At 39.5% G+C, this 25,822-nt stretch overlaps 1 protein-coding gene across 10 annotated transcripts in view; it reads left to right on the top strand.

The window, feature by feature from the left end:
- ptprt (protein tyrosine phosphatase receptor type T) overlaps positions 1 to 25,822 on the top strand; it is a 348,208-nt gene that overhangs the window by 136,691 nt on the left and 185,695 nt on the right. For all 10 annotated transcript variants that reach the window (XM_088337483.1, XM_088337481.1, XM_088337480.1 and 7 more), the window contains exons 9-11: positions 4,528 to 4,643; positions 4,747 to 4,927; positions 15,577 to 15,686. In XM_088337483.1, the coding sequence (XP_088193609.1) occupies positions 4,528 to 4,643; positions 4,747 to 4,927; positions 15,577 to 15,686 (407 nt within the window). The remainder of the gene's footprint in view (positions 1 to 4,527; positions 4,644 to 4,746; positions 4,928 to 15,576; positions 15,687 to 25,822) is intronic.

Genomic DNA, 25,822 nt, shown 5'->3' with positions numbered 1-25,822 from the left:
CAGATTAACTACCGTATTTTCCGCACTATATGGCGCACCATGTTATAAGGCGCACCTTCAATGAATGATATATTTTAAAACTTATGCCATACATAAGACGCACCCCATTATAAGGCGCTATAAGTGCATGCTGGTTTAAGATCAGGTAATTGTGCAATTTTGTAATTGTAATCCTGTGCAGTCCTTCGAGACATTTTTGGGATTAAGGGCTATTTACGGTAAATAAATGTGACGACTTGACTACAGTAGAGAATGTAGTTACTTTATGCAACCTCTAGATGTTGCCACGCTCAAGGGAACAACAAACCATTCAAAAAGGTCAAACTTTATTAACAAACAAGCTTTCCACAACTCCATTCACTCCCAAAATAAATAAACAGCCGTTTTATTATTTTCTCTGAGGTAAAGCATTTTCGTGACACATCTTTAACATCTTTGAACAACATCGACATATCATTTTATTTTTTGTCCATTTAGTCAACACGCAAAGAAAAAAACGTCTGATACTGTTATTTTAAATGAAACGTTAGTGCAATCGCAATAAAGTGACACTCGTAATGTGCAAAAACAACGAGTGCAAAGCAATAACATAATAACTGTAAAATGTAAAACGTAAACACACAAAAGAAAAACAAAGATCACTCTATAAGCTCCTCATCGACGAATCCCTCGAATTCTTCTTCTGCTGTGTTCGAATTGACCATATCTCAGTGAATGGGCCATCCAACACGTCCGGTGTTTTTGTGCCAGCGCTGTTGCCTTCATACGTATAGTTATCGTACTGACACTTCTGCTTGCCGCTCTTTGTTGAACAACCCACTGTTCAAGTGTCTCCTCTAACTCTGGCCATCTTGCTTTATTGCCACGGAAACTTTGTTGAGTTTTCCTTACTTGGCGGAGCTTATCTTCATCCTTTCTCCACTTCCGTACCATCGATTCATTTAAGTTTAACTCTCTCGCTGCCGCTCTATTGCCGTGTTGTGCTGCGTGACTGATCGCTTTGAGTTTAAACTCGGCGTTGTACGCGTGTCTCTTAACAGGAGCCATTTTTTATACAAATGCACGTATGAAAGAGAATCTCGCTCGCTCTCTCTCTCTCTCGCTCTCTCTCTCTCTCTCTCTCTCAAACGTGACATTCTGAATAATTCTGCGTTTGTTTAAGGTAAATTGTGCTTTACATCTTCACCAGTCATAACCCTGGATTCAGACAAATACTGTATTTGTTGAATATGAATTAAGCAGTTTAATGGGGTAGCCATTTTGCCACTTAGTAAACAAATACAACACGAGCCCGGGCAACTACCAATCGTTTAATATTTCCCAGTATGCACAGCGCGAAAAATGGAATCGGCGGCTGTTTCTCGTAGTTGCGAGACCTTGCGAATTTAATATTGAGCCATATATAAGGCGCACTGTGTTATAAGGCGCATGGTCAGCTTTTGAAAAAAAATAAGACTTTTAGGTGCGCCTTATAGTGCGGAAAATACCGTAATTGGAATGATATGAATCTAGTTTAAAAGTTCTAAAACCTTTTGTGCTGCTCAGTTATGGGATGTTTTTTTTTTCATTTTGTTTTTAATGATTTAGTTTTAGTGCCATGTTTGTTAGTGCTTCTTCTTTTGCATTCTGTGTTAATGATTTTTGCAAGATCTTCCAATCTATTTATTGGATTACTTGACAGAATTCTATGCTTGTTAATCGGCACGCAGACTCCCGAAAGCCAGACAAACCATCTGGGGCTCTTCGAACAAACTATGTGATATCTGATCTGGTATCGAAATATGCAGACAACAGCCCCTCCCCCTCTCTTAATCTGTTGGCCTGATACTCCAAAGTATCAAAGGCAATCCCAATCAAATGGCTTTGATCTGCGTCTAATCCTGTGTCTCATCGGGCTAATCTGGCATAGAGGCTTAAATTAATTTTCAACAATCTTTCTGACATACTGACCAGGTTTGTTTAACAGCAATTTAGGTAGGGGTTGAGGATTCCCAAGGTGAGTGGATGTAACAAAAATTTAGTTCGAGTTGAGTCCGTTTGGTAAAAAACAAACAAACCGATAAACTCTGTCTTTGGGTGTTAGATGGGGATGGGCGATTCGAGGATTTTCGTATTGATCCGATCCAAATTAATACAGGGTAGTATCAATTGCTACTGATCTGATACTTTTGCTTGAAAATCTCATAATTATTTAATAATTGAAACATTCCCTCTTTTAGTTATTTTTTTAATTGGATAAACACACCCTGAATAGGCAGCACGGCGGCGCAGTGGTTAGCGCTTGTGCGGCACAGTTCATGTCATGGGAACCTGTCGTGGGTTCAAATCCAGCTCCAGACTTCCTGTGCGGAGTTTGTATGTCCTCCCCGTGCTTGCGTGGGTTTCCTCCGGGAACTCCGGTTTCCTCCCACGTTCCAAAAACATGCATTTCAGGTGAATTGGCCGGTCCAAATTGTCCCTAGGTGTGAATGAGCGAATGAGTTGTCTGTCCCTGTGTGCCCTGCGATTGGCTGGCAACCAGTTTTGGGTGTCCCCTGCCCACTGCCCGGAGATGGCTGGGATGGGCTCCAGCCCCCCCGCGACCCTAATGAGGATAAGCAGTACGGCTGATGAGATGAGATGAGACACCCTGAATATTTACGGCAGTAAAATGATTCTTTTTTTTTAATAAGTCGCAAACTACTTGTAGAAAGAGTGTGAAAAAATGAATATAAAAAAATCTTTGTTTCAGAACAAAAGCCAAGATAGTCGAACCAAAAAAGCAGAAATGTAAAGAAAATACAAATACTGTACAACAATGTCAACACCAAAGGTACCTTACATTACACAATATTTTGAAAAAAAGTCAATATTGCAAATAGATAATCAATAGTCTCCCATTGGCTTTGTTGCCATAGTGACAATGGATTTGAAGGTTTTTTTGGGAAACAGTAACGAGTTTACATTTTTGGATGCACATCAATGGTCTCCCCGGTAGGAGCTTTATCCATGTGTTTATGTATGTTCCATAAGTAGCATACCACCTTACCACAAAAATTACACCAGGCATTGTCATTTTCTATAGTAAAAAAAACGTTTGCCTCTGTCATTTTTAGGTTTTCGTAGGGGTGAGCACATAGATTTGGCCTTCTCTTCTGCTTGGCAGGCAAGATGCTGCAGCATGCCAGGTAGTGAGAGGTGCTCAAAATGTGCTTGTCAGTCAAGAGAACGAAGGATTGTGCTAACTACATAGGGAACTTTGGTGCTTCATGGAAATTGTGAAGGAGCGAAGTGTTGATCCTAGGGCAAGAGTATGAATCTGATCCAAGTATTTGCTTGGTATCAATAATATTGATATTTGGATCGATCCACCCACTCTAATGTACAATCAATCAATCAATCAATCAATTAATCAATCAAACTAGTGGGTGAGAACATATTCAACTTAATCAGACCCTGACCTTTATGCAAATTAATCAAATTAATCTGTTCCTTTAATATGTGAAAAAACACAAAATTCTCATTTATTAGACATTTGAGAGAATTAAAATTCAATTAAGTGAAGATGCCAATTGCCTGTCGCTAATGAGTTTCTGTTCGTATGTGTTCGTGTGAGGTTGCGTGTGTTTGTGTATGTGTGATGTTTTGTGGAGCGAAATTATGTTGCTTTTGTTCGAATTGGGTTATTTTTGGTCCTTAGGGTTTTACAAGTGTATGTTTTTGTTTACCCCAGAGACAATTCCACTCTTTAGGTCCATTTGAACCAATTTTGGTTTTCTCACAACCCAAAACAAAATCATAGAGCAGCTCCCCAATATTATGTAGCTTTGATTCAAATTGGGCTTTTTCAATTGGTTTTACTTTGTGTGACCCCAAGCTACCAATCCACCTTTGGGGTCTATTGAAATCAACTTTTTTTCCCCCTCACCCAAATAAATACAAATTCACTGAACAGCTACCCAAAATCATGTTGAATTAATTCGAATTAGATTTATTTTTGATATTTATGGTTTTATCGAATGGTTTCCCCTGGTGACCAGTCCACTGTTTGGGTTTATTATAATAAACTTATAGTTTTTGTTCCTAAGGGTTTTGCAACTGTATCTTTGTGTTTCCCCAAAAGATCAATCCTCGTTTTGGGTCTATTTGAATGAACTTTTATATCTCGCCAAAATCTCAGAACAGCTTCCCCAAATTGTGTTGATTTGATTAAAAAAAAAAAGTTGTGTGTCTTAAGGGTTTTATGAGTATATCTCTGCATATACCCCAAACACAATTTCACTCTTTGGTTTTATTTAAATCACCTATTTTTTTTTCTCACAAAAACGCCCTGAACCAAATAGTAAAACATTTACCCAAATGATGTTGCTTTGGTTCAAATTGGGTTATCCTTGGTCCTAAGGGTTTTACAAGCATATACAGTATTTGTGTTTCCCCCAGGGAACAATCCACTTTCATTTGAATCTACTTTTTTTCTCACTTTTTTTCTGGATTACTCTCGGTCTTAAGGGTTTTTGGAGTGTATCAACTGGTTTGTATTTTCCTCAGATCCTGTTCACGGCCCTCAAAACGTCAATGTGGTAGATGTCCGTGCCCGACTCCTAACGATTCAATGGGAAACCTTCGGTTACGCTGTCACGCGATGTCATAGCTACAACCTCACGGTAACACGCCAGCAGCCGCCACTCAGCAGTCACATTTAAAAAACACGGTGCAACACTTAACATCCTGCAGGCATTTTGACACAGCTGCAACCCCCTCCTACAGGTGCATTACCAGTACGTGTTCAACCAGCAGGAGTTTGTGTCCGAGGAGCTCATTCCTACATCTTCTCGCTACACCTTGAGAGACCTCCGTCCTTCTGTCACTGTCAGACTGCGACTTGTCTTGGCCAACGCAGAAGGCAGTAAGGAGAGCGAGGAGATCGTCAAGCAGACCGAGGAAGACGGTAAGAGCTGCTACTGCCACACTGCAAAAAAGAAGACTACTTCTGTTACTGTCTGGCAGTGGTTCTCATGCAGTTTGGCAAAGCTCTGCCAAGGGCAGTGCATTTGATATCGGGGTACTTTTTTTAACTGTACAGGGCAATTGCACCTCACCAACTACATTAGAGGGCAAAGTTGGCAGAGTGTGCGCTTGGTGGTAAAGCATCCGCACTTTGCACATCCATAGCCAAGAGATTGAGTATGTAGTATGCAGTATGCAGTACGTAGTATGTAGTATGTAGTATGCAGTATGCAGTATGCAGTATGCAGTATGCAGTATGCAGCATGGAGTATGGAGTATGGAATATGCTGTGTAGACACAGAGTGTTGCAAATCCTCCAAAAAACCCCATGAAAAAATATTTAACAACAATTAAAAGACAGGCATCCTCTGTGAGTTCCTTACTGTGGTGCAGGAGTTTGTGTGTCCCAAATGATCCAAGGAGCAATGTCGTCTGGGGGCCTGAAGCCCCTGGTTGGGTCACCCATGACATACAGGTCTTAGGTGAAGAACAGTAGCTCACAGACCCCTAATGTTGAAAAAGAACATTGAGGCTCAATTTCTCTCACCCGGGCGTGGGTTCCCGGGGCCCCCCCCATGGAGCCAGGCTCAGAGGTGGAATCAGCTGGCGAGTGGCCAGTCCTTTGCTTACAGGGTCCGGCTGGCCTCGGAACGCCTCAGGATCTCGTTGAATGAGTTGGTTTAAGTGGCTAGCGATACCGAGGTCTGCGTTTTTCTTGCTAAGACTCCTGCCACCGCGGCCCAACCCCGGATGAACGGAAGACAATGAATGGGTGGATGGATGGATGGAGAAGACAGGCAGAGAGAGACATGGATAAAGAGGAAAATAGAAGTCTCCTGAAAGCTAAGACGAGAAAGTTTATCATACCATGTTTAGCAATCAGCTTCACTGTGACCACTGTATAAGACCAGGAAATACCGATGTGCTTGCTATATTTAAAAATGTTAGCGGCGTGCAGCGTGAAACCCAAAAAATTAATATGTCAATTTATGACATTAGAAAGGCTTGCGTTTTGGGGGGTGCAAGATATTGTTTTCTTCTGAAGGGGGGCGTGGCAGAAAATAATCTAGAAGCACTGGGGTCTGGTGTGCCTCCTTCCAACAAAGGGAACCAACAATGTTTAGAACTGGGCACAGGTGTGTGGTAATTAGATACACCTGTGCCCTATTATCCTCACCCTTTATGAGGACATTTTGATCAGCACACATGGTCGGGTCAGTTTCATTTCCACCAGTATGCTAGGTTTGTTTGTGTTTGTTTCTGGTTTCTTTGTTACTTTGTGTCTTGCATTCTCCATTTTCAATATTGGTCTTTGTTTCTGATTCGGACTTGGTTAGGTTTTGTTTTGTTTGGACATTTTGTTGTTTTGTAGACCCATGTTTGTTTCTAATGTTGTACCTCCTTTTGTTATTAACTGCAATCTCTCTTTTTGAGCACCCCTGTCTCAGTTCCTGCTTACTCCACCTTCCCTTTCACACTCCAAACCTAACAATATTGCCTCTTTTATCACTGATTTGTAACTCCACATTTTTCTCAAATGTCAATCTCTATCCCCTGTAGTGTCTTAATTATGGCCGAGTAGAGCCGTGGTTCACAACCTTGTCTGTACAGTAATAGCTCATTTTTCACAGAGGTTTTGCTCGTAAAAAGAGTCAAAACACGCAATTTAGACACATTTATTTATTTATTTATTTATTTATTTATAAACTAAATACTCTATCATACATTGAAAGATCAAACCTAATTTACAGGCTCAAGTATCCATCCATCCATCCATCCATCCAAAAATTTTACGTTTAAGTTTTGGATGATGGACCCATGTCAGGGAGGCAGAAACTGGAAGCAGTTGTGCTCAAAACAAGAATGGTATTTATTAAGTTGCAAACAAAGAAGTGAGAACAAAGCAACTAACAAAATGTCCAAACAAAAAATCAGAAACAAAAAACAAAGCTGAAAAAGTTCAAACTAGAAACAACGATCGAAACTGGAAAAGGAAACTGCACTGAGCAACGTAACGAAGAAACATCAGAAACAAACAGAAACAAACCTGGCCTAGTGGTGGAATGAAATGACAACAACCCAACAGCATGTAAAATGTCTTATTAAAGGGTTCTGGATAACCGTGCCTTGTTCAAACAGACAAAAACAACAACAACAACAACAATTCTGGGCACACAAAGCCCTTAAGTAAGCTTTATCAGGAAGGAAAAAAGATAGATGGATAGACAGATAGAGACTTTATTCATCACCGCAGGCAAATTCACTGCCACACTGCAAAAAAGAAGACTACTACTGTACTACTGTATCCATCTATATTTATCAGGAATGTTAAGAATGTGTCCTGTTTGCCCTCCTTCCGGTGCCAGGGACGTCCTAGGGAGTGCCAAATAGCCGCATGCAAGTTTAGCAGGTCGAGAAGTCCAACTTTGTTGGCCAGTGAAAGCATATTCCTTCGCCTTTTTGACCAGTTGCCCAGCTGCCAGTGCTTTTGTGGGTTCAAAGTGATTTACAGACATGATGGCTTTTGGAGAAACTTTAAATTGAAAAATATTTGTACATACATAATGAAGGTTATTCAAGCTGTTCGACATATGTATACAACTCAGACCACAACATCATTGTCACACCGACAGACACAGCAGAACACAGGCTGTGCTACTGCTCAATCAATCAGAATGCAGAGTACTATCCATGATTTAAATCCGCAAAGTAGTGAAACCCACAGTGGTACAGGGATTACGTTACCACAGACTGGTTTGATGTCTGACAATATTTTCCCCATTAGTGTTGATAATGCTACCAATATTAATATAAATAATAATAATAATAGCAACAATAATAATGAGAATAATAATAATAATAATAATAATAATAATACTGATTATAATAATGATAATACTAATAACAATAATAAACCTTAATCTACTGTGTAATCTTTAAATCACTATGGATCTAAATGACATAGGAAAAAACATTAGATCTTATCTTCTCATCACACTATTTCTACTCACAGTTCCACATTGTACAATTTGCTTTGGCTGAACACTTTCTGGGTAATGGGTTCATACTGTTCTTCACGGTTAATGGGTAATGCTTCATTACGGCAAAATGAGAAAACGTTACTAATATTGTTACTGTTACGTAGTGGAATTGATTCTTATTGTTCAGAAAATTGGCACAAAAAAAATCAAATGCAAAAGGTACCTATCCCCATCCTATAACCCTAACCAGCTCGGTGGCCTTGGGGGTAGGGCGCCCGCCCCGAGACTGGAACGTTGGTCATACCTAAGACTTAAACATTGGTACCCGTTGCCTCCCTGCTTGGCGTTCAGCATTAGGGGTTGGAATTGGGGGGTTTGGTCACCTAATGACTCCCAACACCTCAGTTGGGTTGAGCGAGGGGGCTGGGAATCCCCTCCTCTGAATCAATCTCCCAAAAAGAGTCAGAAATGACTCTAGCCACCTCCCACTAGGGGGATATGGCAGTGGTATATATATATATATATATATATATATATATATATATATATATATATATATATATATATATATATATATATATATATATATATATATACTGGACTGTCTCAGAAAATTAGAATATTGTGATAAAGTTCTTTATTTTCTGTAATGCAATTAAAAAAACAAAAATGTCATACATTCTGGATTCATTACACATCAACTGAACTATTTCAAGCCTTTTATTATTTGAATATTGCTGAATTTGACTTACAGCTTAAGAAAACTCAAAAATCCTATCTCAAAATATTAGAATATCATGGAAAAGTATACAAGTAGGCTATTCAACTAATCACCTGAATCATCTAATTAACTCGAAACACCTTGCGAGGGTTTCCTGAGCCTTAAAAACACTCAGCTTGGTTCAGTAAACTAAATCACTGCTGATCTGACTGCTGTCCAGAGGACCATCATTGATACCCTCCATCAGGAGGGTAAGACACAAGAAGTAATTTCTCAAAGAGCAGGCTGTTCACAGAGTGCAGTTTCAAAGCATATCCACAAAAAGTCGGTTGGAAGGGAAAAATGTGGCCGGAAACGCTGCACAACCAAGAGAGATGACCGCAGCCTTAACAAAATTGTGAAGAAGAGCCGCTTCCAGAATTTGAGGGAGCTTCAAAGACAGTGAGCTGAAGCTGGAGTCCAGGTATCAAAAGCCACAGTTCACAGACGTGTCCGGAAAATGGGCTACAATAGCCGTATTCCCATGGTCAAGCCACTTCTGAACTCAAGACAACGGAAGAAGCGTCTGACTTGGGCTATGGAGAAGAAGCACTGGACAGTTGCAGAGTGGTCCAAAGTCCTCTTTTCAGACGAAAGCAAGTTTTGCATTTCATTTGGAAGTCAAGGCGCCAGAGTCTGGAGAAAGGCTGGAGAAGAGCAAAATCCAAGTTGCTTGAAATCCAGTGTGAAGTTCCCACAGTCAGCAATGGTTTGGGGAGCCATGTCAGCTGCTGGTGTTGGTCCACTGTGTTTCATCAAGTCCAGAGTAAATGCAACTGTGTACCAAGAGATTTTAGAGCACTACATGCTTCCATCTGCTGAAAAGCTCTATGGAGATGAGTATTTCATTTTCCAGCATGATCTGGCACCTGCCCACAGTGCCAAAACCACCAGTAACTGGTGCACTGACCATGGCATCACTGTCCTTGATTGGCCTGCTAATTCCCCTGACCTGAACCCCATCGAGAATTTGTGGGGTATAGTTAAGAAGAAGATGAAAGACACCAGACCTACAAATGCAAATGAGCTGAAGGCCGCTATCGAAGCATCCTGGGCATCAATAACACCTCAGCAATGCCACAGGCTGATTGCCTCCATGCCACGCCGGATTGATGCAGTAATCCGTGCAAAAGGATTCCCAACCAAGTACTGAGTGCATCAATGGACATTTTCAAATGTTTGATTTAGTTTTGCTGTTATAAAATTATTTTTTTTACTTGGTCTGAGGAAGTATTCTAATATTTTGAGATAGGATTTTTGAGTTTTTTTCAGCTGTAAGCCAAAATCAGCAATATTCAAATAATAAAAGGCTTGAAATAGTTCAGTTGATGTGTAATGAATCCAGAATGTATGACATTTTTGTTTTTGTAATTGCATTACAGAAAATAAAGAACTTTATCACAATATATATATATATATATATATATATATATATATATATATAAAACATATCCCCAACATAAGATATTGTATTCACATGGCAACCTCAGGCAGACCTGCAGTTAACAATTAAAGTACACAAGGAATAAAAAAATCAATTATTTAACAAACAGCAGACACATGTTTTTCATAATCTGCAACGGCCATAATCTGCTAGTGTACTTTGGCATCATCCCACTGAATCGTCCGAAACATGACCAATGATTGCATTTATATCTGGATTACTGCCACATGGAACATAAAAACAAAGCACCAAATTCAACGCGAGCATGCAAGTAAATACATAAAAATAAGACAGTGTTAAATGAAAAAAAATAAAACTGAATGCTTATAAAAAAACACAAATCTATGCAAAAATAGTCTAGGATTGCAAAAGATTACACGATTTTACTTTTTAAAATTACATTCAATTATTTGTTTTTAAAAAGGACAGAGATAATACTACCATGTTAGTACATGATATCAAGAAAGAGAGGAGGCAGTGAAATAGGCAAACATTTCATTCATTTAAAAATAAATATTTTTAATATTGGTTGTTAATAGAGTGAAGTGTTGGGCCATCAGGACCTGCAAGGCTTTCTCTGCTTGCCTATAAATATACCTGATTGTGATGTAATTACATGTTGTCCATCAATACTACCTTTCATTGCTCCTCCCCTGGTTGCGCTACTTCTAGATGTGTGCTTTTCTATCCAAGAATTTAACCATTTTAGCCATTACTTGTTGCCAGGCTCAGAACTGTGCCCAAAAGGCCCTCACAAACAATTCTGGAGGCCCTATAGCATAACATAGGTTTCTGTAATGGTGATAGTTTAGCCAATCAGGTTACGAATTTACAAAGTGAGGGCATTCTGGAAGGCCACTTAAGGCCTAGGTGTGTAATGCACTGCAACTGTTGTTTTGACTATAATGAACGGTGTACATCATTTTCCCTGTCAGCCAATCATGTTGCTGTTCTTTGATTTCCACAGGGGGATCAGCTTTTGTAACCTAAGAGATTTATTAAAAATAAAAGGCTCAGGGGTGGGCCTTTTGAATAGGTTGGAATTTATTTCAATTCTGACTTTTTTCCTGTTCTTGCAAGTGTAAAATCCATTGACGTCTACTCTCCTCATTTTGAGTGTCTACTTTACTATATGCTCATTATAGAAGAAATAAATATAAATGCAAATTAACCAGGGTTGGGAATGTTACTTTACAAAAGTAACTAGCTATAGTCACTTACTGCTTCCACCAAAAAGTAACTGAGTTAGTAGCTGAATTACTCCATAATAAAAGTCAGAAATTACCAGGGAAATTAAAAAACAAAGTCATTTTATGTCAAAGAATTTGACATTTTCTTCGAGCCAGGTAAACAGAGAACAGACGTTTACGTATTGCACCTCACCAGCAACGGCTTTAATGTACACTTGAAGTGTAAATCAAATAAACAGTAAACAAAGTAATAAGATAACAATCATCGCATACATAAACACGCACCAAAAATACGTAAACACAAACAAAAATGTACGTAAATATGCACAAAAACGTACATAAAACGCACAAACATAGGTAAACATGCACAAAAACACATAAAAACGCACGAAAATTTCTGTAATACACACCAAAACCTACGTCAACACACACAGAAATGTACATATACACGAAACACGTTTGTGAATCTGATACGAAAATGTACATAAAAACACGCACAAACCTACGTAAATACGCACAAAAACCTACATAAAAACACACAAAAACACACTTAAATACGCACAAAAACATTGATAACACACCGCTTTTGATGCTCAGTAACGACAATAGCAGAAAAATAATTACTTGCTAAAAAAAAAAATAATGCCATTACGTAATGGCGTTATTTAAATAAACGTTATTCCAAACCCGGGAATTAACTAATCTAAATAATAAGAGTTGGTTTATGATTTCAATTCAATTTACATCAAAATGAACTAAAGGATCTTCTTTCATACATCTATCCATCTATTATCTGCACCGCTTTTCCTCAGTAGGGTCACAGGGGTGCTGGAGCCCATCCCGGCTATCTTCGGGCAGTGGGCAGGGGACACACTGAACCGGTCGCCAGCCAGTCGTAGGGCACACAGAGACAGACAACCCACCCGCTCATTCACACCTAGGGACAATTTGGACCAGCCAATGAACCTGACATGCAACTTTTGGGAATGTGGGAGGGAACCGGAGTGCCCGAAGGAAACCCACGCAAGCACGGGGAGAACATGCAAACTCCACACAGGAAGGTTCAATCTCAAGACCTCAGAACTGTGCCACACATGCGCTAACCACTGCGCTGCTGTGCTGCCCCTCTTTCATACATAAAAGTGGATATTTGTTTTCAATACACACCTTCATCAAGATGCCAACTATGCATCATCAAAAGAGTCTCACAAAGTAGGTTGAGGTTGTGATCAAACACAAATTGTTGGAAGGCGTTTTTCACTAAAGCCAAGTGTAATCTTATGTCCCAGATTTTATCTCTCCATAGTCATCTTCACATGATATATATGTATATACATATATATATATATATATATATATATATATATATATATATATATATATATATAAAACTCACACTCATATACGTACATGTTTTAACCTGCTCACACAGCCACGTACACGCAAACACACTCGGATACACACAGCCTTAAAGACATACACACAGCAATGAATGATAAGGTGGGGGACGGAAAGGACAGCATCTAATTGTGTTTCTTTGTGCGACTGATTTGATTTGCAGGGCGGCCTCATCAACACATTTTAATTACCAAATGAAAATAGTCTTTGTTGCGCTTTGCAGGCTATTTGTCAACATGTCTGTCTCCGGAAAATCTTTCTTTATTACATGGTGAAAGTGTCGCCGCAGTGCTGCGTGATGGATGGCACTCATTACTCCCTTTAAGATGCTTTAAATTGCTTACAATTTTATTTCTATTTGGTCTTTTTTTCACCCTAAAAAAATAATCCAAACCTGTATTGGTATTGTTGAGCTCAGCGTTCTTATTCCTTGCTCGGTCTGTAATAATGCGAATTGGTAGGAAACGGGAACGTTGGCAACAAACCTAAAAAGGATCAGGTTGTAAGGTTTTATGGTCGGACCCAAACGCCACCACAGGAGCAGTGTTGACAGTTTTATCGACGGGGTAAAGGGAATAACAAAAAGCTGTCCGCATAGGGAGGAAGGAATAAAATGGTCAAAACAAACACAGTCTGTAAAACTCACGGCTAGAGGGATAAAGGAAGTCTTTCAGAGGCACCGCACAAGCAGAAAGGAAACAAGAAATTGGGCAGTCAATTTATGCAGGGTCTGGACAATTGGATGCAGGCGTGGGGACTCTTCAGTCCCTTTAGCGGTTGGTGCCCTTTGGTGAATTGCGGCGCACTGGATCATGACATAGGTTGTGTATTCGGAGGTTTTTCAGTACACTCATAGTCAGGTAGTGAGGCAACCATTGGGCTTCAAGATGCAGACGAGAGGGGTCTGTGTTCCAGTAAAACCAACCTTTCAGATCAGGGAATATTGTAATGGTGGTCTGTGCAGCTTTTTGAGACTTTTTGTGATTCAGGGCTAGACAAATAGATAAGACTTGACTTGACTATTCAGCCAGCTAACTCACAGTTGAACTAACTAACACTAGTTGTGCTACTTGAGCCAGCTATCACTCTCACAGTTGGGCGATTCGATGGCTTGCCTCACTTTTGAGGGCAGGTGCCACCTGCGTGTAGACTAAAATTAGCAACAAACTCAAATTCGACCTGCTCCCGAATGATTTCAAACTATATTTTGAATTAATTCCGAGTGCCTGAATTAAAATAAAAACCATTTATGAATACTTTATATCATTATGTGAGCATGTGCCATTGCACGTTGCATCATTACTTATTTAGAATAGGCTACTAATACTAACCCGGTAGTAAGATTTATTAATCTCCATTTTAGTTCTATTTTGGTGCAAAATTGTCTTATTTATGATTGGGTCATTTTATATTAGTTTTTGTATTATTATCAATTATTTTGTAGATCTTTTTTAATAAAAGTGTATTAAATCTGATTGATGGGTTTAAAGTTCAGTATACACAAAATAAGAAGAGAAGACGTCAATGGTTTTGAGCTTTCAAAGAGAACAGGAGAGGACTCAACCCTCAGATAAGAAATTCCAACTTGTTCTACAAGGTCCCCCAAGCCCTTTCTTTTTACTAAATATCCTAGGTTATAAAATGCAGATCCCCAAAGACCAGCAACATTATTGGCTGATAGCAATGATGTAAACCACAGGTGTCAAACAGGCTGCCCGCGGGCCAGATCAGGCCCGCTAAGGGATTGAATCCGGCCCGCGAGACAACACTCAGAGTAGTGCAAGAGAAAAACTAACTGCAGGTTGAAATATGTCAACCTGATGTTGCCAAAGCCAGGTGCGCCTCACAAAGACACTGTACTTGTATTTATTTATTTTGCTCTCCCTCTCTCTCTCTCTCTCTCTCTCTCTCTCTCTCTCTCTCTCTCTCTCTCTCTCTCTCTCTCTCTCTCTCTCTCTCCCACCCCTTTTCTCCCACTCTATCTCTGTCTTTTTCACTCTCTGTGTCTCTCTTTTTCGCTTCCTTTGTTGCTCTTTGTCTCTCTCTCTCTGTGTGTCTTTTAACCTCTTTTGCTCTAACTTCCTTTTGTCCTTTTCTCTCTTTTTTTTCTCTCTTCATACCCTTCACACTTTTTTATCTTTTCTCTCCTTCTGTTTTTCTATTTCTCTTTGGATTTCTTTCATTCTCACACTTTCTTTTCCCCCTCTCTCACAACTTTTTATCTTTTGTTTTCCCCGCTCTCTCTTTTTCTTTCCTTGTCCCGCCCTCTCTCATTTTCCCTCCCTCTTTCTCTTATTTCTTTATCTCTCTTTTTCTTTCTCTTTAATCTACTAGTCCGGCCCGAGACAGAACGTTTGTTCAATCGTGTGGCCCCCGAGTTAAAATGAGTTTTACACCCCTGATGTAAACAGTGCAAAATAACAAAATGGCATCCATGCAATCTCCTTTTGCAGTTTCCAATATTAAAAACAGAATAAGCTTATCCCTGATTAAGTATTTCGATCAGGAGGTCTTGTGATTTTTAGGTATCAAATTGAGAACCGTTTAAGATAAAACCCAAACAATACCACACACTTTATACTTTTTAATGCTGGGTGTCTTATTTGGTAGAGGTTGTTAGAAAGGGGAGTAATCAGGTTGGGAGCCAGGTGATTAAGAAGATGGAAAGGGATTTAGGTAAGAAAACATTGTAAGAAATAAGGAGTGAAGTTGTACATTAGATGGTAAGAATGTTTGATAAAACCTAAATACAATAGTCAATAAGGTACGCAGACTGCACGTGAGTAGAAATCGTGTTGTGCGCATGTGTGTGTTCAGTGCCCGGTTCCGTGGCCAAGGAGTCCCTCCAGGACACATCATATGAAGACAAGATCTTCCTACAGTGGAGAGCACCCAACGAGACCAACGGAGTCATCACCCAGTACGAAGTGAGTCCAAAATCTAAACCCACACTCACCAGCAATGTTTGTACACAGCAGGGCGGAGGCAGCTTTTTGAACAAACACACAACCTTTATGTTAAGATGATGTTTTTGAAATCCTTGGAAATTGTTGAGTTTTAATGTTGTGTTTAAAGCAGTGTTTCAACCGCGCTAGTGTGCTGCAGCACAGTAATTAATTAACGCACTCTGCCAGGGGGAATTATCCAATTTAGGTGCCTGTACTGTCTAGTAATTTTTCCCCAACACCCATTTTGGGAGAGTGTTTTCTCGAAAATATTTACACACATATTTATCGGATTAACAAATATATTCTTGATTTACTCTCCTTTGAAAAATCTCAAGTCTTTATAAATGCACATACAAGATTAAACATCACATTTGTAAATCACAGATATATTTGTGGATGTCACAAAGCGGGTCTGGAAGCAGGAAACAAACGGACCAAAAACAAAACAAAGCAGGCTCAAATGCAGGCAAAACTACAGACTAGGCATTTAACGAGATTAAACAGAACTTGCAGGAATCTCTCAGAATGTTACACCGAAGTGCAACAAAGTCCAACAAGCACAACAGGAATAAACGGGTATCAAACAGGCATGAACAGGTTTTCAACAAGGGTAAACAATGATTTGGCAAAGGGCAGTTCCAAAAAGCACGTTTAAGTACCCATAGGAGTAATCAGGAAAATGCAGGTCAGCCGGTGTCAAGGGGCAGGGCCATCTGGGCGCCATGACAACCGTGCAGGACATGACAGTGGATCTGCACAAGTACACAATTCACACCACATTTCTTCTTTTGAAGGAACTACAGAAATTGGAAAATTTTAGGAACTTTGTAAGATATCCCGCAAAAACACTCACTGACGTTGCAGATCTTATTCCAGAGGGAAGAGCATACCACAGCACCGCGCCTGAATAGAAAACGCACTCTGGCCTGCAGATTTCTTCTTGGCTCTTGGAATATCTTGTAGACTACTATTTTCTAGGCATAATTTCCATTTCCCAAATTATGCTTTTAAATATGCTGCACATTTTGCCAAATAAGCAATGAAGTCGCTGAATCACAGACAGCAAAATGGATGGCACATTGAGGACTATGAAAATAATTTGATGACATTACTAAGACGGTCTTTATTTAACTTTATTTGGCTTAATAGTTTCATCTAAAGCTCATTAACCGGCTGAATGCTACAACACAAACTCAAAAGTAAAATATTGTCATGCCAAACTTCTTGATTGCGCCATGTTTGCTGTCCCAGTTTTTCTGGGATTATTTCTTCGAACACGTAACTGTATTGTAGTCTGTTTATATAGTATGTAATTCAATTTGTAGGAAATATTGGCATAAATGAATAATTTAAACAAAAAAATAGATTGATAGATTAATCTGAAGAGGTGAGTTTAATATTTATTTTAAGCTTGTCCCACTGTCACATCAGTTTTTATATATTTTTTAGTTTTAGTTAGTTTTATCAGGGGAAAAGATGAAAAACCTCCCAATCAATCATCGATCTTAAGGTGGCTACACGTGAAATGAGATGAGTTCTTTATACCACTTTAGCAGTTCATGTAATTCAAATCGACACACACCGAAGTACGCAATCAAGTGCATGTGTGGTACTGATCACCAAGGAGAATTATAATAACACAACAATACGAACTTACCAAGGCTAATGCATTGATATATATACACCGCAGCCATATCCCCCTAGTGGGAGGTGGCTAGAGTCATTTCTGACTCGCTCAACCCAACTAAGTGTTGGGAGTCATTAGGTGATCAATCCCCCGAATTCCAACCCCAAATGCTGAACGCCAAGCAGGGAGGCAACGGGTACCAATGTTTAAGTCTTAGGTATGACGCGGCCGAGGCTTGAACCACAACCTCCCAGTCTCGGGGCGGGCGCCATACCCCCAAGGCCACCGAGCTGGTACATTAACGTGTTGGTGAGTTATAAACAAAGGGCTGAGGAACAACACAAATGTCAATACCCATTATTAAGAGGTGTCCTAGAAAGCAATGTGAAACTGAATTGGCATTGGACTGGACTAGGGACGCAACAATGAATCGATAAAATTTATTAAAATATATTATTAAAAGCATTGGCAACAAATATTTGTTGTGTTGCACAACTGATGCACATTAATTCAATACAAACGAGAGTGCATTGAATGTCCTCTTGTTTTATTGACAAACTTGTTTGAGACCGTATTTTGATGCACGAGGTCATCATGATTCAAAATCCAAATATATTTATATAGCACGTTTCTGACACCGAAATGCAAATCAAAGTGCAGTATAGCTGGTTTGCTAGTTTAAGATCAGGTAATTGTGTAATTTTGTAACTGTAATCCTGTGCAGTCCTTTGAGACATTTTTGTGATTAAGGGCTATATAAATAAATTTGACTTGACTTGACTTGACTATAAAAATGTGCAAAGTACACTAACACAACATCCAACCAAAGTACTTTCATTCTCCTCCAACCTTGCCTCTTATTTTTTGCACTTTATTAAACATAACATATCGTGGGATGTATCAAAAGTGGGCAGAAGGAGTACAGGAAATTGATTCAGGACTTTGTCCAATGGAGCGGCACTAACCACCTGCACCTGAACACCACCAAGACCAGGGAGATGGTGGTGGACTTCAGGAGAACAAGAACTCACCTTCCTGTAACTATCAAAGGAGAATGTGTAGAATTCTTCCAGACCTACAAATACCTGGGTGTGCAGCTGGACAATAAAATGGACTGGACTGCCAACACAGAAGCTCTATGCAGGAAAGGACAAAGCTGACTGTACTTCCTCAGAAGGCTGGCGTCCTTCAACATCTGCAAAAAGCTCCTGCAAATGTTCTATGAGACTGTTGTGGCAAGTGCCCTCTTCTATGCGGCAGCGTGTTGGGGAGGCAGGGCCAAGAAGAAGGATGCCTCTCGTCTTAATAAACTGGTGAGGAAAGCGGGCTCTGTTTTGGGCACAGTGCTGGACAGCCTGACAACTGTAGTTGAGAGACGGGCACTAAAAAAGCTGCAGTCAATCATGGACAATTCATCACATCCACTACACAGCATCATCTCCAAACAGAACAGCACCTTCAGTGACAGATTGCTGTCACAGTCTTGTTCCATGGACAGACTGTGACAGCAAGTACAGTGTGTATTTTACGTAGCACTATTTAAATACTCTATATCAACATGTTACATTTGGTATTTATTTATTATATTCCTTTCTCTTTATTATTGTTACTGCTGGAAGTGTGAATTTCCCTACGGGGATGACTAAAGTATCTATCTATCTATCTATCTATCTATCTATCTATCTATCTATCTATCTATCTATCTATCTATCTATCTATCTATCTATCTATCTATCTATCTATCTATCTATCTATCTATCTATCTATCTATCTATCTATCTATCTATCTATCTATCTATCTATCTATCTATCTATCTATCTATCTATCTATCTATCTATCTATCTATCTATCTATCTATCTATCTATCTATCTATCTATCTATCTATCTATCTATCTATCTATCTATTTTTATTGTTTTGTAATATAGATTCTTTTTTTCTGGTTTGTGCACTATTTTTTTATTCGTCCAAAATGTACATATTCGAATGGAGAACGAAATTGCCACTGTGTCTTTTTGAAATTCAGTTAATCAATTCATCTAAAAAATAATCAACAGATTAGATGATTACTAAAATAATCGTTAATTGCAGCCCTAAACTGGACCACTCAAAGACCCAGTTTTTATGTCACCTGGTCTGCAGAGTTGCGGCTCCACCTGGCTTGCCATTCAGCATTGGGCAAGAAGTCTGGCGGAAGGTTAGGATAAAAAACACGTTTAAGTAATGCTGATGGTTTGAAAATGAAAAACCCCTCACAGCCCTTGGATTGCCTGAAGCCCACTGGTTTGCTATGGAGTGGGATTCAATGTCTTTACGGTCCTTGCTGTGACCTGGAAACAACCGGGAACCGCTTTTGAGCATTTCGTCGGTTTCACGGACGGTATGCAGTGCCATGTAAAGATATTTGGCCCCTTCTTGATTCTCGTGTGGTTTGCATATTTATCACTCACAAAGGTTTTGGATTACAAAACCAATTTTAATATCACACAGAGGCAACCCAACAAAATACAAAATGCAGTTTCAAATGTTGATTCCCTTAATTAAGGCACAAAGAAAATTAAAACCTATCTGCCCCTTTGTAAAAAAGTAACTGCCCCCTGAACCTAATGGCAAGTTGGTCCTCTTTTTGCAGCGACAGAACAGAAATCAAACATTTAGTATAATTGGTAATTAGTCTTTCACAATGCTGTGGAGGAATTTTGGCCTACTCTATTTTGCTAAATTGTTTCAAATCAGCCATATTGGATCATTTTCTAAGTGATTTTCTAACTCACTGCCCGTTTAAGTTCCCACCACAGCATCTCAATTGGATTCAAACTTTGACTAAGTGGATCCATAACCGTTATTTTGTCATTTTTATGCCATACAGAGGTGGTTTTGCTAATGTGTTTCAGATCATTGTCCTGCTGCATGATCAAAAAGCGCTTGAGTTTGAGGGCACAAGCTGATGGTCAGACGTTCTCCTTCAATTGGGGTGTTAACTATTCAACAATGATATTATTTAGAAGTAAAACCGATCGGTGTTAGATCGGTATCGATCGATATTCCTATTTGGACTGGATCAATAACAAAATTCCCAGTGATGCTCAACCGAACTCTCCATCAAATTGAACAACACAACAATATACTGGGATTTATTCAGATTCAAATTAGACATTTCACATTTGATTTTTCAATTTAAATTAGTGCAGATATGTGCACAGCTCCCCTGCATACAAAATGTTGTTGAGAACAAAGCTTCTGCAGCAAAAAAACACACACATAAGAAATGATGCTTTACTAAGACAACCTGTGAACCTGATTTACCTGGTCTTTTTGCATATTTTGCTCATTTAATTGTTTTTCTCCTGCCAGTTTTCTCCATTTTACTGCTGCCCGCTGCGGCCGCTTCACCGCCGCTCGTGTCTTAAAAAACAACCTCTTGTTTTTACCCATCTTTCATAATTGCAGGGCCTCTATTAAATGCACCATCATCTACTAAACATATCAGAGCCTTTGCACAATGCTCCCCATTAGAGATAATGACAATAATTACACCTTCTGCGGGATTAAAGGCCTCATCTGCTACATCTGAAGGCCCTGTTGTTCTCTTGTGTCTTCTCTTTTTTTTTTTACCCGCATTTGCTTTGGATCCCCTCGTCCCTGGAAAATGGGCTCGGGTGTGGGTGGGCAGCGCATGGATATAAGAAGAGTGCAGGTGGAGGGTGATAAGGCGGCAATGGAAGAAGATGCACAAGCCGTGGTACGTGAATGCAAATCTCTCGCCTCTCTTGGATTTGTTGAGATAATTGCGGCTAATTACGGCATTGAAGTGAATGTGTCAGGCGGAAGCCAGTGAAGGAGTGGAGGAGGGAAAGGTTATAGTTAGTTTGCCACAAAAGTGCAATATTTCTGTGTGAAAAAACAATATGTGAAAACAAAAGCTTTTTTGGAAAACAAAGGTGCTGCTGTTTCTTAGCACTCATAGGTGGATTTGATTAGTCCAATGTCAAAATATAGGTCACCCCATTGATGGAAAATTTTGTTCATTCTACATTAATTCAAAGTGCTTAATTTGTAACATTAAGAAAGCACTTTTTGAAACAAGAGTTGCTGGACGCAGAAGACAAATCACTTTTCTTGTTCAAAAGCAGAGGGTTTTCAAGTGGTTTGAATTCAGAACGAACCATACCACCCTAATCACAAGCTGTGACCTAAATCATGGAATCAAAATTCCACTTTTTGAATGTCCATCCATTATCTGCACCGCTTATCCTCAGTAGGGCTGCGGGGAGGTTGGAGCCCATCCCAGCCATCTTCAGGCAGTGGGCAGAGGACACCCTTAGCTGGTTGCCAGCCAGTCGCAGGGCACACAGTGACAGACAAATCACTCGCTCATTCACACCTAGGGACAATTTGAACCTGTCAATTAACCTGACATGCATGTTTTTGGAATGTGTGGGAAACCGGAGTGCCCACGCAACGTGCAAACTCCACAAAGGAAGGTTTGATGCCATGACCACAGAAATGTGCCACGGACACACCAACCACTCAGCCGCCGTGCTCCTATCTTTTTAAATTTATTGAATTAAAAGATTACCAGTATGCAGTTCAAACCAGTGATAGTATTGTTCATGTTTAAAAGACCAGCAAAACCAAAAAGACTTCAAGTAATAATATTCCCATTAAAGGGACAGTGTGTATTATTTAGCCACTCTTAATGGTAAATAAAAAAAACACACTTTTTTTTAACTAATCCCATCGATATATGGCGACAAACCATGATTGCTCGATATTGGTCGTAACACGTCACGTTCGTCCATGCCAAATCAACGCCTTTCGGCACATTTTCATTGACGAAAAACTCAAGCGATTTATCAGCGTGATTAGGTTATAAAGTCTTTAAGTGACAGTTTAATTTATTTGTCTTTGTGCTGTCCGCTGCCAACTTTTTTAACATCACAAACACACCGTTTTTTGCCTCTTTCCCTTCAAGGTCCCCATAAAGTGCTACGGGAGGAGACTTTTCTTTGATTCTTTATCCTGTCTCTCTTCGTGTGATTTTGCATCCGTGTTCAATTAGTTTCATTCGGTCACCTGAGGGTCTGCTACACTTGTTTTCTACACTTCAGCAAGATCTCCTTTTGTTGCCATCCTATCCAAGTGAAGACACTCCTAGAGGTTTAGTTCTTCCTCTTTATGACCAGGATTTGAGTTTTTCACGTATTTGAGCTTTAAACTTGTCTGCTTCCCTTTGCTGGGGCTTCCTGCCTCAAAGCGTAAACCGAAAGCTTCTTCATCCAATAGAAAACTTACTGGAAATATCTGGCAACTCACATGGGACTTTAATCAATCACAATAATCCGACTGGGCATCTCTGCCTTAAGGGCCATTTATACTTGCGGCACAACCGTCGGCTTTTGACCTGCCTGCAGGGCGACACCTACGTGGTTGGCTCGCATGCTCTTGCTGATGACCCTTGTGTTAAGTTTTAGTGCTGCAGTTTCCCCCCACGTTGCCTGGTGTAGCGTATTGAGAAGGTCTATCAATTACTTTAGGAATTGATTGAAAAATTAATTTGAAGCAGCAAATTTAGATGTAAGGCATGTTGTTTGAGGTGTCCTTAAAAAGGTAAAATAATATTCCTTCTATTAAGTACAGTGGCTTGCGAAACTATTTGCTCCCCCTTGATCTTTGTGACCTTTTGCCACATTTCAGACTTCAAACATAAAGATATAAGACTGTAATTTCTTGTGAAGCATCAACAATAAGTGGGACACCATCATGAGGTGGAACACACTTTATTGGATATTTCAAACTTTTTTAACAAATAAAAAACGAAAAAGTGGGTGTGCAAAATTATTCAGCCCCTTTACTTTCAGTGCAGCAAACTCTGTCCAGAAGTTCAGTGAGGAAAGATGAAAAAAGAACAGTTATTCGAGCATGTTCTGGAATAGCGCATACTTGCACACGCAACATAAGGAACTTGACAGAGGCTATAATAATAACTAACCAGGAGATGGCAGAAGCGGGTATAAAAGTACCAAATTCCGTAACGCCTTTAAAACCGACCACTAACTAATTTCGATTTTTTCAATTTGAAAGAAGACAGAAAACACTAAATCTTGACTTTGATAGTTGAAAACATATCAACTGTCCAGTAAGAGTATAAATACAATAACTCAATAAATATAATTTCCCCAAAACCACAGAAACCTGCAACTAAGATGCTTCCAAAGTTTTTGCCTCTAAAAAATAGTTGATTGCTATAATAGCCTGCATATTACATGCATTTAGAACAGGTAACTTTTTAATTCTTGTAATTTATGTTTGATTGCTAAATTTCTTAATTTTAAGTTTTTTGGTGTGCCGCTTCAAAAGCAATTAAAACCTAGGACAAACATTAAAGTTAGGGTGCATGGTTTAAGGTGTCCTTAAACAGTTTAAAGTAGAACATTTTCTTAATTAAGTATGTGTTGACAATGCCCAACTGAGTTCAAATAGCTTGTGTATTTTGTTCCCATCCCACCTTTATCTTCCTTTATCTTACTTTTAGCGACGCTGCTCCAGGACACATAACACATTAGGAAGCAGGAAATGGGGGAAGGGGGTAGTTCTTCAGTAGGGTGGCCCATCCCAAGCATCTTCAGGCAGTGGGCAGAGGACACCATGAGCTGGTTGCCAGACCGGCCAATTAGAATAGAATAGAATAGAATAGAATATACCTTTACTGTCATTGTTACAACATGGGTTGAATATATTGTGACAACGAAATTGGACGTTGCACTCCAGTACCACGTTGTTAGGGTTAATATTTTCGTAATAGGTTAAACTGGAGTGATCAGTAAGAGAGGCAAATGTAGTTTTAGAATTTATTCACTGCAGTGGGCAGACGGATTCAAAAAGTCTCACCGTCTCACAAGTTTCCCGCGTTGCAACCCGGTTTTGTTCAAGCGTGCGCATGCGCAGAAAGTATCAATGACGTCACACATACGTCTACGGTTCAAAGTTCGCACATGCGCAGTAATAACCAGCGACGTCATATATCTTTCGGTTCAAAAATGGTACAAAACAGCAGAAAGCGAATTGTAATACAGGTCAAACTCATCAGGATTATTTGTAACATAGTAGACAGAGAAATACACAATTAACTAAATATGATTAGCTTTGACATTTCCCCCCTGTTGTGGATTTCGAAGGATATCAGTGATAATACCAGAGATTTTCAAGTTAACACATCATTAAGAAATACAACAGGTTAGTAGTTTCGTGGAGGGGCGAAAAACCTTCGTAAAGGAAAAAATTCCCCTCCTCCCACCTCATTTCCATGAGGTCGAGAGTGTTTCTTATGCTAGAAAATGTAGTAGTAATGAGCGATGGTTAAAAACACAAAACAAAGAACCCTGCCTGTGCGTTGGTCTCCACAGGGCCTGGATGACTTGGTGAACGAGACTCGATTAGCTTACCCGCTCAGATCTTCGCGTGTGCATTGGGGAGGTTTCCCTTTAGGGATAAGTCCTTTTAGACCATGTTGTCTAAGTCCATTTAAATTTGGTGTATGGGAACTGATACCAATGTAACAAAGCAGTCCGCAAAGTCCAAAATTTTCAACATAACGATAGAAGAAATTGAACCTAATCTCGTTTCTTCCCTCAGTTGTTAGGATTCTCATTTTGGTACTTTTACGACCACCATTTCTCTAGATATCATTGTAAAATCTGATGCCTATTCTTTCGGAAGAATAGATTAGGGCACTATTGGCAGCTTTTGATGCTGTTTTTCATGAGCATGGGCACCGTAAGGATCCCCACACCTCCTGGTGTGATGATGATGTGTTGCTTGTAGATGAGATGACACCATCCAGTTGTCCACATTGGATTGCTCCTCTTTTCGGATCTGGCAAGTTAGCTTCTTCCCTTAGATGACAACAGCCTCCTGCGTCGAGGCGGACGTGTGTAGGAGACACAGTTGATGGCGCGAGTGCTAGCACACTCCCCAGAGTCCTGACCGCTGTCCTTGGAAAGAAGTTAGGTTTGACGCTCCCTGTGGGCTGACAGAACTCCATCATCTGATCAGCAGGGGTCACCTTCTGTATGGATGAGAGAAGCATAAATCAATACCATAGAACTGAATATTCAGGGAAAGCTGTAGTTGGGAAAAAAGGATAGTCAGGACTTAATTTTTTTTTTATTAAATAGAATGTGCTATGCTATTTCTTCCCCCCTATTGAGACTTCATGGCTCAAAACAAATAAAAAAAAATCATTTATAGATTTGTATATTTTCTCAAGTTGTCTTTGTATTTATTATAAGTGAAAATCAAAATCCCCACTATAAGATGCCCTATCCATTTTGAGCGTTCTATCCCAAAATTCTAACTCGAAGATAAACAATTTATTTTTAAATTGTCAGTTCTAAATTTCAAATTTTGCTTTTTCACTAAATCCAGTCACTGAATCAGTTTAACCATTATCCTTGTCAGAATAATTTACCCTGATTTGAGTGATTGA

Source organism: Urocampus carinirostris, chromosome 6 (assembly GCF_059441175.1).
Source record: "Urocampus carinirostris isolate Australia breed hairy pipefish chromosome 6, RoL_Ucar_1.0, whole genome shotgun sequence".
NCBI lineage: Eukaryota > Metazoa > Chordata > Actinopteri > Syngnathiformes > Syngnathidae > Urocampus > Urocampus carinirostris.
The sequence above is the reverse complement of the archived record's forward strand: the minus strand, read 5'-3'. Positions and strand labels throughout refer to the sequence as shown.